General features: G+C 59.8%; 1 protein-coding gene across 1 annotated transcript in view; it reads right to left on the reverse strand.

Moving 5' to 3' along the window:
• CACNG4 (calcium voltage-gated channel auxiliary subunit gamma 4) overlaps positions 1–10,480 on the reverse strand; it is a 55,227-nt gene extending 44,747 nt beyond the window's left edge. The window contains exon 1 of the mRNA XM_068530881.1: positions 10,261–10,480. Within this exon, the coding sequence (XP_068386982.1) occupies positions 10,261–10,480 (220 nt within the window). The remainder of the gene's footprint in view (positions 1–10,260) is intronic.
• Positions 10,481–12,459: the final 1,979 nt, after the last annotated feature.

Genomic DNA, 12,459 nt, shown 5'->3' on the forward strand with positions numbered 1-12,459 from the left:
GGAATCTGCCCAAGGTCACAGAGCTAACACAGGGCAGAGCAGGATTCAAACGCAGGTCTCGGTGACTCCCCTGCCACACACCCAGCCCCTGTCCCATTAACCATCCCGCAGACTTGGTTCAGAGATCACCTGACCTGACTCTTCAGTACAGTGAAGCCCCTGGTGGGAGGTGTCAGAGGTGTGTGGGGCTAGATCTGCGGAGCTTCGCAGATCAGGGAAGGAGCCTGACTTTATCCCAAGTGGGATGTGGCCCCATTGACGGCCATCGAGCTAGGGAATGACATGATCTGATTTCCATTTTTCCAAGCTCTTTCTGGCTGTGTGTGAAGAAGGGCTAGCATGGGGGCGGGTGGGAGGGAGGGGCTGGAAGACGGGTCAGGACACTCCTTGGGGCATCCAGGCAAGACATGACAGCAGCTGGGAGCCAGGTAGAGGGAAAGCTGTGGGTGGGTCTGGGCGGTCTATAAGGAGTCCCAAGGGGATGTCGCAGGAAAGGGTTTTTTTCTCATCTCTGCGGTGGCCAGCTCTGGGCTGAGCACAAAGCAGGTCATCAGTGTGTCCTGAGCACGAATGATCAAGTGGGTGGGAGAGGGGAACGGCTGACTCTCTGGAGGTGAGAACAAAGTAGTCAGCAGCAGTGCATCCGATGGGTGAGGCTGCCACCAGCATGCGGGTCCTCACTGAGGTGTCAGGGTGAAAAGAGGCCAAGCCGAGTGTTTCCAAGAAAATGAGCCCGAAATCCCGTACCCTCTGCAGCGCCTCTGTGGGAGCCCAGCCACCGTGCTTTTCACGACACTTTCCCAAGTACCCTCTCATTGGGTATTCGCACAACCCTGGGAGGGCACGGGAGGATGGAGGGAAGAGGGGGAAGAACAGATGCAAGGAGAGAGGAGGACAGAGGGAAGAGGGGGGAAAAGATGCAAGGAGACAGGAGGACGGAGGGAAGAGGGGGAAAGAGGGAGACAGAGGTAGAGAGGAGGGAGGATGGAGGGAAGGATGGAAGGAGAACGGAGGATGGAGGGAGGGATGAGAGACGGATGAAGGGAAAGACAGGTGTCATTTGCCCATTTGACAGCCAAGCAATCAGAGGCTCTAGGAGGTTAAGGGATACCCAGAAGACTGTCCGGATGTTAGTGACAGAACCAGAACCAGGCATAGGTCTCCTGACTCCTGCCCCAATGTTTCCACACCCGGCACCCTCTCCTCCTTTATCACAGCCCTGATCCCGCAACACTGGAGGTCACAGCTGTAGCCCCGGTGCCTGCCAGGAAGTGGGATGGGGGAAGCGCGGTCTGGGTGGCCGCCATCAGCGCTCTGGGCGCTGCCTTGGTGCTAGACCCTATTTCAACTGTTAATTGAGAGCCCTCTGGTTCTGATTTTGTGGCTCACAGAAGCCATTCAGCGTGGTTTTGCCTCTGAGAGGTGATGAAAGAACACCATGTTCTACCGTGGCCTGAACATCCCTGGGGACACTCAGCTTCCTCCATTCCCAGACCCTGGAGGCCCGTGAGCTGACCTGGGGCCCCACTCAGCTGAGCTGCAAAGGTTGGGTGACTTATTTTTTCTGGAAAAACTTCCAAGTTTCAGGAAATATGGAAATAAGGGGAAGGCAATCACACCTTGAATATCTACAAGATGCCAGGCACCATGAGGGTTATTTTGCATGCATTTTCCCATAAAATCTTTACAACAATCCCAGGGGTTGATTCAATGATGCCTCTATTTTACAGTGAAGGAACCGCAGTTCAGAGAGGTTAGCTAATTTATCTGAAGACACACAGCTGACTAATGGCAGAGCCTGGACTCAAACCGAGGCCCATGCGACTTCAGTGCGAGCCACCTGACACTGCCACTTCCACGTGGACCAACGCAGGTGGGGGAAAGTGAGCTGAGACAAGCGCGCAGCCCCTGTCTGTCTCCCCAGGGCCAGGAGGTGACAGGCTGATGGCGGGGGAGCTAGGGAGGTGAACAATTTTTAATCATTTGTTTTCCTTCCAGGCTCTGGAGCTGGGCTTGAGTCCAGAAACTCCCCTGGGCCTCTGCACACTCTTTTGTAAATGGGGCAATGGCGGGGCAGGGGGTTATAGTGGGGTGGGGGGAGGACACATAAACGGCACTTGCTGGGCACCTCTGCCTCCGTGGGCTTGGTGAGGTACGAGGCACAGAGGGCTGGATGCTGTGACAGTGGGGACCCTGCGTTAGGTCTGCAATCGCGGAGGTGGGGGAGGGGAGTGACGAGCGGGGGAGGGGCGAGAGCAGCTCCAGTTAGAATCCAAAGCCCTTTCAAGCCCGTGGGCAGTGAGGCCCTTTGCAGCTGGGGGACAGAATGCTCAAGGGGCCCGAAGAAAGAGCTGGGGTTAACTTTACGGAGGACGCTGACTTGAAGGACAGATAGAAGTTTGGGGTGGGTAGACGTGGGGGTGATGGAGAGGTCCTGATGTTCTGGGGAGCAGAAACAGTCAGAGGGTTCTTCTGACCCAAGCACAGCTCTGGTTCCAGCATCCCAACAGGGCGGCTCCCCTGCCTCCATCCTGGCTCCGGGGAAGGGGGAGGGGCGGAGGAGGTGGCCTGATGCCAAGGCCAGGCATGGCTAAGTGTGAGGTCACACCCCACATCCTCGGGCCAGCAGGGAGCCGTGGGTCTCAGGGGAGGTGCCGTCTGCTTTGCAAAGACCCTGGAGCTTCATTTGGAGGGTTGTCTGGACCCCAGCCCCGTCCCGATGCTCAGGGAGCCCTCGAGATGCCATGGGGCAAGGATGGCAGAGAAAGGCCCAGGCGGAGGGAGTCCCCTTCGTCCTTCTGTATTTCTTGCTGCTCACCTCGTGCTACGGTGGTTGCTAGTTGCCTGGTCTTCACCCAGGTGCCGGCCCACAGGGAGGCTGGGCCGACAGAGCCCTAACCAGACGACCCCAAACCTCCTTCTGCCCCCGGCTCTGTACTAACCAGCTGTGTGACCTTGAGAAAGTCCCTCTGCCTCTCCAGCCTTGGTTTCCTTTGCTTGCAGAGTGGAAGGATCCAGCCACATCTGCAGTGCCCACCCGTGTAGACACCTGCTGGGGCGTGACAGGCAGGGTGAGCTGGGTCACCTGCAATTCACGACTCTTAAGAAAGGAATGGAGCCGGGTACCAGTTACATCTGCGGTCACCTAAAGCAGATGCCAGGTCATCCCCTTAATAGAGATGCTCCTCGACACCCCCTTCCCCCCACCCCCCAAGGTTCTGTGTGTTTTCTCGAAGGAAAGAGAAATAAGTGGAGTTCCTTTTAGTTGCCGGGAATCAGATCAGCCCTTGCCCTCAACCGAAATGACACTTCCCTTAGAGCAGCGGTTCTCCATGGGGGGGCAATCTTGCCTGGGCCCCCTCCACCATCCAGGAGACTTTTGGCAAAGTCTGGAGACGTCTGTGGTTGTCACAACTTGGTGAGGCGGGGCTGTAGCTGGCATCTAGTGGGTAGAGGCCAGGGACGCTGCTAACCTTCTACAACACACAGGGCAGCCCCGCAGAAAAAACCATCCCTTTCAAAATTTCCAAGGTACCGAGGGTGAGAAATCCCGCCCTGTCGTGAGGGCAGCGGTGGTGAACCCACAACACCTGGACGGGTACGAGCTACTGTGGCTCCCCTGAGCTGTGCTCTACGGAACTTTCCGGCACGCTTTTGGCTGTGGGGGGCTGGGCAGTAGTGTGAAAACCTGGGACCCCCGCGGGCTCACACTTGATTTCCTCTCCCAGCCGCGCTCCTTCTTCCATCTTCCCCATGTGGACAGAGCACCGCTGCTCGCCAGCTACCGAGCCCCCCGTCCAGGCAGCTGTGCTTGATCCCTGCCCCCGCCCCAGCCATCCCCCCACGTCCCCCATCTCTGCTGCTGCCACTTGGCCCCAGGCTTCCAGTCCGGGCACCTGCAGCAACGCCCACACTGGCCTCCTGGCGGCCTCCCTGCCTCCTAGAATCTCTGTTCTCCACAGGTAGCCAGCGGACTTTCTGAAAACGTAAATCAGATCCCAACGCCATCCCCTCCCCACCCCAAGCACAGATCCCTTGTCATAAAAAGCAGATAAAGCAGGGTGCTGACCCTGACCTCGAGGCCTCTCCCAGCCCCTCCGCAGGGATGGAGCCCCGTCCGCCCCCGCCCCCCTCCTCGCGCTCCGCCACCCGCACCAGGTTCTTTCCTGCCTCGGGGCCTTGCCTGCTTCTTCCTCTTCCTGGAAGTGCTCCCTCCAATCCCTCTCTGACAGTTCCTTCATGTCCCTCTGACCAATGGCCACCCTCCCCGGCCTCTCCCAGCGCCCCCGACCCGGCTCTGTTTTCGTCAAAACACTCATCAGTACCTGGAAGCGTCAGCGACCCCATTAGAAGTTCGGCTCCAAGAGAGCAGGGGCCACGTCTGTCCTGTCCCCCCCTGTGACTCAGAGCCCCACACGTCTGACACAGAGCAGTGCTCCGTGAGCATGAATAAATGAAGGGGTGGATGGATGGATGGATGAGGCATGCCCAGCAGGCAGGTGACATATCCTTTACACGTGTGTCTTAGCAGAAATAAGGTTGAGAGGCACTGAACTAATCTCAAAGGCTCTTCCAGCTGGAGAACCTGGCTTCCTGTGGGCCACATCAAGGCCACGGTGAACCTGGTTCTACCTGGAGGCTGTGGGCAGGGCTCTCTGGGGCTTGTGTGGCTGAAAGACAAAGGTGGGAGGAATGTTCCAGATCAGCCAGGCCCCACTTTCAGATGAGGAGACAGGGGCCCACCAGGCTCTCTGACACCCTGGATCTGATGACCTGAGGCCCCTTCCTACTCTCTGCGTCTGTTACTACGTCCTAGATATCCCCAGAGTCTTGGTCGTCTGAGCAGACTGACACCAGGAGATTTACTTTAAAGAGCTGCTGGTTTCCTACTGAGCCTTTCTGAAGCCCCGGACACGGGGCTCCTCCAAAGCCGGCTCTGCTGCGAGACCATTAAGTCAGGCTGGGGTCCACCAAGATCCCCAGCTTCTCTTCACTATGTCAGCTAGCTCCAGCTGGGTTTTTCTTGTCAGAAGAGAGAAAAGAGTGAAGAACAGAGGAGGGTGAAGAGACAGAGCAGGACATTAAGGGAAGGTAGACATGAGAAGGGACTGCCAGGGCCCCTTCCTGAATGACGAGAGACTGGGCACCAGCTACAAAGCAGGGACAGAGGAAGAGCAGGCCTGTCACAGACTGAATGTTTGCGTCCTCCCCAAATCCATATGTTGAAGCTCTAACCCCCAACGGTATTCAGAGGTGGGGCTTTGGGAGGTGACTAGAGAGATGAGGTCATGAGGGTGGGGTCCTCATGATGGGATTAGTGCCCTTACAAGGAGAGAACAGAGAGCTCTCTCCGTCACATGAGGACACAGGGATAAGGTGGCCGTTTGCCAGGAAGCAGCTCTCACCAGGAACCAACCGAATTGCCCAGCACCTTGATCTTGGACTTCCAGCCTCCAGAACTGTAAGAAATAATGTCTGTGGTTTAAGCCATTGAGTCTTTCACATTTTGTTATGGCAGCCGAGCTGACTAAGGCAGCCCCCTTACCTGTCCCTTCCCAAATCTGTGTGGTTCAAACAAAGGGCATCCCCTGGCTGCGGGAAAGCTGGGCTCATCTGCTCAGCCTCAACCATGATCCAGACAGAGGCAGGCATCCCTGACACCCAGGAGCCGTGGCTATCTTAAGCTTCATTTTCTCCACCTATAAAAGGCAGATAATTAAGATTTACCTTGCAGAGTTGCTGGCAATTATACGAACTAATGTTAAATCCTGCACGGAGGTTGATGTGATGGCCGTTACGAGCAACCCTGAAGGGCAAAGGAGGGCCTGCGGACGAGGGGACCAGCTGATGGGCTGGGTGCTGCGGGAGGGGAGCCTGCTCCCTGCTCGCACACCCCCCGGGCCTGACTGGACAGGCTGCCTGTGAGTTACTGCAAGAGAAAATGAAAGACAGGAAGAGCGCCCAGCCCAGTGCCTGGCCTGGGGCAGGAGGGGAAAGGACGGTATTCAGATCCAAACCTCCCTGAACGGGCCTGTGTCCGGAATGTGGTATAAGGCAGAGCTTCCCAGCTGACCGGCCGTGAAAGGGTTCCAGATGTGCCAGAAAAGTGTGCCCCCCAGGAACTGGGCAGGGCCTGGGGTGGCTGGTGCCCCGGGGTAGTCACCGATGGCTGTCCTCTCCTCCCCCGCCCCCGGGGTGCAGTGCAAATACCTTCTCTTCCTCTGGGGGCCGTGGTGTGAATGAAGTTTGGGTACTCTCATTGGTGAGAGATGCTGCCCGTGGGGGGGGCGGGGGTGGAGTGAGCATGATGGGGCAAAGGAGCCTCTCACTCGCAGGGGCCAGGGTCTCCCTACCCCCTCCCCAGTAGGTGCCCAGGACAGAGCTGACACAAAGCAGCAGGCCCGGGGCCACCCCTGGCACTGAGACTGCCATCTCAAGGCTCTGACCGAGCTGCGAGTGTGCTGACGGCAGCTCCGTCTATGGGGGACCTGGGCGGGTGGTACTGCTGAGGCTGAACTTTGCCAGGACCCTGTATTCTGGGCCCAGAGCTCTCCCGATGACAGCACAGTGACCGGCTCGCTCGGGGACCCTGGTGTCTGGCAGCCCCCGTGAACATCTCGAGCTCCCAGTGGGCACGGGGGCTTTGCCGCATAAGCTGCTGCCCTTGGGGCCCAGAGTCTCCCCTTCCCTCCCCGTGTCTACACGAGGTCTCCGGTCCCTGGCACATAGTGCATGCTCCGGAATGCCTGTTTACCTTCTACACCTTGCCTGATTCCAGAATGCGTTAGAGACTGAACAAATGTTGGTGGGTGGTAGCTTTGGTGGAGAAGTCCACAAAGATTTGTTACTCCTTTCCTGTGTCCCCAGCCTTGGGCTGAATGTCACCAAAGATGCAAAGAAAGAAGGAGGTGGGGGTCTAGGGGACGGAGTAAGCAGATGGCTGTTTGTGGTGGGAACAGGCTAGTCCAGAACGTGGTAGGAAGAGAGACAGAGACAGACACACAGAGACAAAGACAGAAACAGAGAGAAGCGAGAAGAGAGTGTGTGTTATGCAATTTGTGTATCAGTTGTACATTCTCACTTCCAAATGCCTTCACGCTGCCGCAAGCCAGCCTCAGAGCCGGGCTCCTCCACTGGATAGTCAAGTACTTGGTTCTATTTTTAATGGTAACCCAGAAGATGTTTGGGAAAGGGCAGGACAACACAGTGGGGAGAGCTTTGTAGTGAGACAAAGGCTCGATGCTGGCCCTGCAGCCTCCTACCTGGGTGCCTCTGGGCAAGTGCCTTGCCCTCTCTGAGCCTCTGTTCCCCACGCTGCAGGTGGAGGTGAAGAGGGCACCCTCTCAGGGCTGTTGTGAGCGTGCCATGAGGTAACGTGTACAAGGCTCTGTGCGCTGGAGGATTTTGACACTTGTCCTATAGAGGGGCAGCGGGGAGACCCGGGTTTGGGGGCGGAAAAGGGTGATGTCAGCCGTGGTGAGTCTGGGAGCGGCAGTCTTCTGCACGCAGCCCTGCCAGCCTGCACGGACACCTTAAGTACACAGAGGGCTGGGCTCTCCTGACCTCACAACATCATTCCTGTGAAACAGCCAGGGAACTGAATCTGCTGTTTGTGAGATGCCAGCAAACCCTTCAGAGTCCCACTGTCACAACTGGTGTTTTATTAGCTGCCCGCTGCAGTGTTTCTTCAGTTTCAGCTTAGAGGTTTGAGCTTTTCATTTTTTCCCATGAAATGCTTTGGGGTACTTTGCTAGAGAGCAGGTGGAAATAATGCATTGTACACACAGAAGCCAATACTGAGGTGACCATGTCCCCAGGGAGCGGCCCGGGGTTAATGTGTCGTCCGGGTCTCAGCCTGGACCCTCGCTGGCAGGTGGAGACGTCATAGATGGCAGACGGCCGTCGGACTCTGCGATGTGCTTTTGTGAGATAAGCTGGCAGTTTCCACCGAGGCTGAAGGACTGCCAGGATGATTCTAGCGCACCCCGAGGGATCCGGAGCCAGCTCTCCCAGCCCTGGCTTGGTCCAAGGATGTCCTGGCCCTTGGAAGTGGCCTGGTTTGGCCCCCAGAACCCCTGAGCTCCTGGGGGATGACAGAGGCGGCCCAGTTCTTTGGGTGAAGTCCCCAGATGGCAGCTCCCCACCCTCCCTCCGCCAGCAGAGCCAGCTGCCCAGATCAGCTTGGGGCTCTCTTGATGAACATCGAGTGCAAACGGCTCAAGGCAGCTGGCAAGATGCTAAGTGCGGCATCAATCCTAATTAGGATGAGAAATTAATAAAGGAGGCATTCGAGCCACTCTGCAGAGGCCAGGCTCGCCGGCATGGAGGAGTGACTTCCAATTTCGACCGGGAACCTGGAAGGCCTGGGGCCCACATGCGTGGGCTTGGGTCATGACAGGGGCTCGACTTACTGGACCACATACGCAGCACCCAGTGGGGCCTGCGAGGTAGAACACGGGGGCCCAGCCGCCCTTGCTCTGTGTCTAACTCAGGTGCCCTGGCAGGCAGTGACGTGGGCACATCCTCCAGAGGAGAGGAGTAGGTGTTCGTGATCTGAGCATCTGCAACCAAAAATGATGTTTTTCCCAAAGAAAAGAGGGGGGTGTGATGGTGGGCCCGCCGGCCCTTTGTGTGGCTGTGTTTCCCAAACTACTGATTGCACATGCCTGCTCCTGGAAGACTGCACTCAGCCCGGGCAATAAGCTCCAAATTCAAAGGTCAAAGCACCTCCGTTTGGGAGAGAAAGTGGGGGGCAGGGGTGGGCAGGATTCCGGATGAGAATAGGCATCACGGGGGTGGGGAGAAAGGGAGCAAGCGCCACCTCACCTGGCGACCCTGCTTTACAAAGCCTCCTTTTACCCGACCCCAAATACGGCCAGAAGAAGGGCCATCTCTTCCAGAGCTCCCTACCAACCTCCAGGAAGACGCCACCCCGCCGAACTCTTCGCAGGGGCTGGAACTGCAGGAAGGAAGGCTGGGGGTGCGGGAGAACCTCCCCGACCACGGAACGCGGAGTTGACACACGCGGAAAGGTTACAGAAAAAGGAGGAGGAAACTCTGTCCAAGGATTTTTGAGAGGAACCCTCCACCAACGTCCCCCACCCCTTTTCCAATCTGAAAGCCAAGACCAAGCGGCGAACCCGTGCACAACCTGGAGGGGAACAGACCGCCCGGACAAAGCCACCTGTTAGTTCAAGTTCCGCAGCGGGGCGGGCGGGAGGCGCTGAAGTCTGGCGCACGTCGCCGCTGGAGGAGTCCGGGTCCCTCCCCCGGAGGGAGCGGTCCCCGCAGTCCGGGGACACCCAGTCCCGGCCCCCAGAGGCACTGCATCCGTACACCACCTACTACAGGGCCCGGCCGCGCACCTGGAGGGCGCAACGCCGCGTCCCTCCTGCCGGGACCCGGCGGCCACGCCCCTCCCAGGCAGTTCGCGGTCCGCGGGTCGCCCCTGCGCGCCCCAGTTCTACTGCACATTCCCGGCCTTGGGACGACGGCGGCGGGCTCGCTGCCCTACTCGGGGTGGGTGGGGGGGAGACTTGGTGACGCTCCCCTCCCCTCCCCACCGAGCGGGGAGGAGTGGGCCGGTGGCCCCCTGGAGGAGTACGTGGCGGAGCAAGGTCTCGGCAGGCGCCAGGCTCGGGCGACCCGGGTCCCCAGACCCGCTCGGAGCCCAGCGCCCCCTCCCACCCCTCGGCCAGGCTTCGAGCGAGCGCGGAGCGGCCCCGGCGCTCCCCGCCCCCGGCCGGCCCCGCCCCAGGATGGCCAGTTCCCATAGCAATCGCGCAGACACCGGTTGCCAAGCAACCTCTCCCCCTGCTCCCTCCCTCCTCGGCCGTCCGCTCCCCCCCACCCTAGCTTCCTCCCGCCCCCTCGCCAGCCTCCGCCTCCCCCGGGGGCGCTGGCGCGGCCCCTCGGGATCGCTCTGGTCTCGGGCTGCGCGCGCGCGCGTGAGTTTCGGTGTGTTTCATTGTGTCTGTGTGCGAGGGAGTGTGCGTGTGCCAGCGGAGAGTTTGTAGGGCCGGTGTGTTGGGGGGGGCGTCCCCAGTTGGGAGGGACCGCGAGGTGCTGCACAGCTGGCCGCGAGGGGACCCGCCCGCTCGCCCCGGCTCCTTTGTGTCTCGCGCGGAGCCAGGGCCGCGCCCACCCCTTCCCGGCCGGCGCCCCGAGCAGGGCGTGTGCGTGTGCGCGCGCGCGCGCGTGTGTGTGTGTGCGTGCGCCTGGGCGCGCGCGCGTGGCGAGGGGTGCCGGGGCCGGCCGTACCTTCGATGCAGCATACCCGCCACAGCCCCGAGTGGGTGAGGTCGCCGCGGGTGCGGCGGGGCGGGGGCCCGTCGTCCATGGTCAGGTTGGTGCCGTTGCAGATGTACGCGCTGGAGTAGAGCCAGTAGTCGGTGCCGATGGCGATGGCCATGAGCGAGAAGGCGGCGAAGGCTCCGGCCGTGGTCAGCAGCATCTGCAGCCCGCGGTCGCATCGCACCATGGTGGGCGCCTCATAGTCCGCCGCCCGCCGGCCCGGCCCGCCGCGCCCGCCCGCCCTCCTCCCTCCGCGCGCCGCTCCGGGGGCGCCGGGGCCGGGGGGGGCCGAGGGCCGGGGGGCGGCGCCGCGCCGGGGCTCAAACTCCGAGGCGCGGCGGCGAGTGCGGGCTGCGCGGGCCGCCGGGCGGCAGGCGGCGGCGACCGGGGCTCCTCCCTCTCGGCCCGCCCTCCCCGCTCGGCCCGCGCCTCCGCCCCGCGCCCTCCGCGTCGCCGCCGCCGCCGCCGCGCCCCGCTCCTCTCGGCGCCGCCCCTCGAGCCTCGGCCCCCGCCGGGTGTGCGCTCGCCGCTCTTCCCTCTCGCCCGGCCCGGATTTTCTCTCCCTCCGCGCCTCTCCGCTGCCCGCGCTCGCGCGCGCTCCGCTCTCCTCTCCGGTTCGTTCACATTATCAGAGCGAAGGGAGCCGGGGCACGGGTTCCCCAGGGGGATCGAGGGGAAACGGCGTGGCCAGCCTCCCCGCTTTCCCAGCCCAGGACACCCCGCCTTCCTTACATGGCCCTGGGGGCTCTTTAATATGTGGTGTGCGTGTGTGTGTCCCTCCTTCCCCGTGCCCTATCCGCGCCTTTACCTGGTGACGAATGAATAGGCGTGAGTGTGGGAGTGGGAGTGTTCAGGTCAGATTTCCAGAAGCCCCAGATGTGGGTCACAGCTGGGAGACAGGCCAGGCCCCAGCCACTTCCCTCCCCCCACCTAGGTGGCTCCGGGCCACCAGCTCCTGCAGATCCGCCAGCAGGGGCTGGAGGACCCAGACTTTACAGTTGAGGCCGAAGGGAGGTGTCAGCCAGCGGCCCTTCGGGAAGAACACCTCATCCCTGTTTTATGGACGGACGGGGAAACTGTGGTGGAAGCTGCGACGCTCCTCCCCCATTACACTTCGGATGGTCCATGTCTGCCAGTCAGGAACACCCCACTTGTACTGGATTCAAGCGCCTCCACCCCCAGCTCGTTCCCTCTCTCTCCCGGCTCCCTCTTCAATACCTTTATTTCTTTTCCCCTCTCACTCTACTCGAGCTTAACTAGCTTTCCCTCACCTCCTCCCTTTATTGCCAGACTCTGCCTCAGGCCCTGCTGGCTTCACTTAATTGCCTCTGCTGCTGGCACGATCCCAGCCTGGACACGCTCCCTTCTCCAGAGCCAACCCGGGCTCCTCCTGCTTTAAAATCCAGCTCCAAACTCTTCCCTCTAGGAGGCTCTCAGAGACCAGCACCTGGATGTCCAGCGTGCCTTTACTTCATCCCCTCCCAAAGCTCACATCGTTGGCATCACTGACGGGTGTCTTGCGGGATGCAGCCCTGGACCCCAGGAAAGGAGGTCTACGGAGAGCTGCTTTCTTCATGCAAGATGCAAATTTCACCTCCTTTTGGCACTTTCCGTGGCCCCTACTACCCAAAGAAAGTTAATTACCCCATGCTGGAATTACTGGTCTCTCTTCCATGAGATTGTGAGCCTTTCCCATACCTGACATATATGAGAAGTGTTTAAGAAACATTTGCTGAGTGAGCAGTGTTTCTTGGCCCCCTGGGAAATGGTAGTCTGATTGGGGAAAATAGAGCCTGTAAATAAGAGGGGGGAAATTCCAAGATAGTATAGCTGCATTAATTAGCACTTGTTGGCCCCTTCTTCTGCCTTTGGGGTGTTTGTTCTGCTTCTTCCAAGTCTCAAAGGACAAGAGCCATCATGTGTATTTCACTGTCACCCACCCACCACCTGGTCCCGGGGTCTGCACACAGCAGGTACCCAGCGTGTGCCTGAAGGTGTGCACCAGGTGTGAGACCACTCGCTCTGGCCCAGAACAGGGCTGCCTACCTCTGCCCCTAATATCCACAAGGATAAATTCTGGGTTCTGTTCTCAGAAGCTCCCAGAAAGGTGGATCTCAAGCTTCTCTTTTCTTCTTCTTCTTTCTCTTCTTTTTTTTAAAAAAAGCA

Source organism: Eschrichtius robustus, chromosome 20 (genome assembly GCF_028021215.1).
Source record: "Eschrichtius robustus isolate mEscRob2 chromosome 20, mEscRob2.pri, whole genome shotgun sequence".
In the NCBI taxonomy this organism is placed as follows: Eukaryota; Metazoa; Chordata; class Mammalia; order Artiodactyla; family Eschrichtiidae; genus Eschrichtius; species Eschrichtius robustus.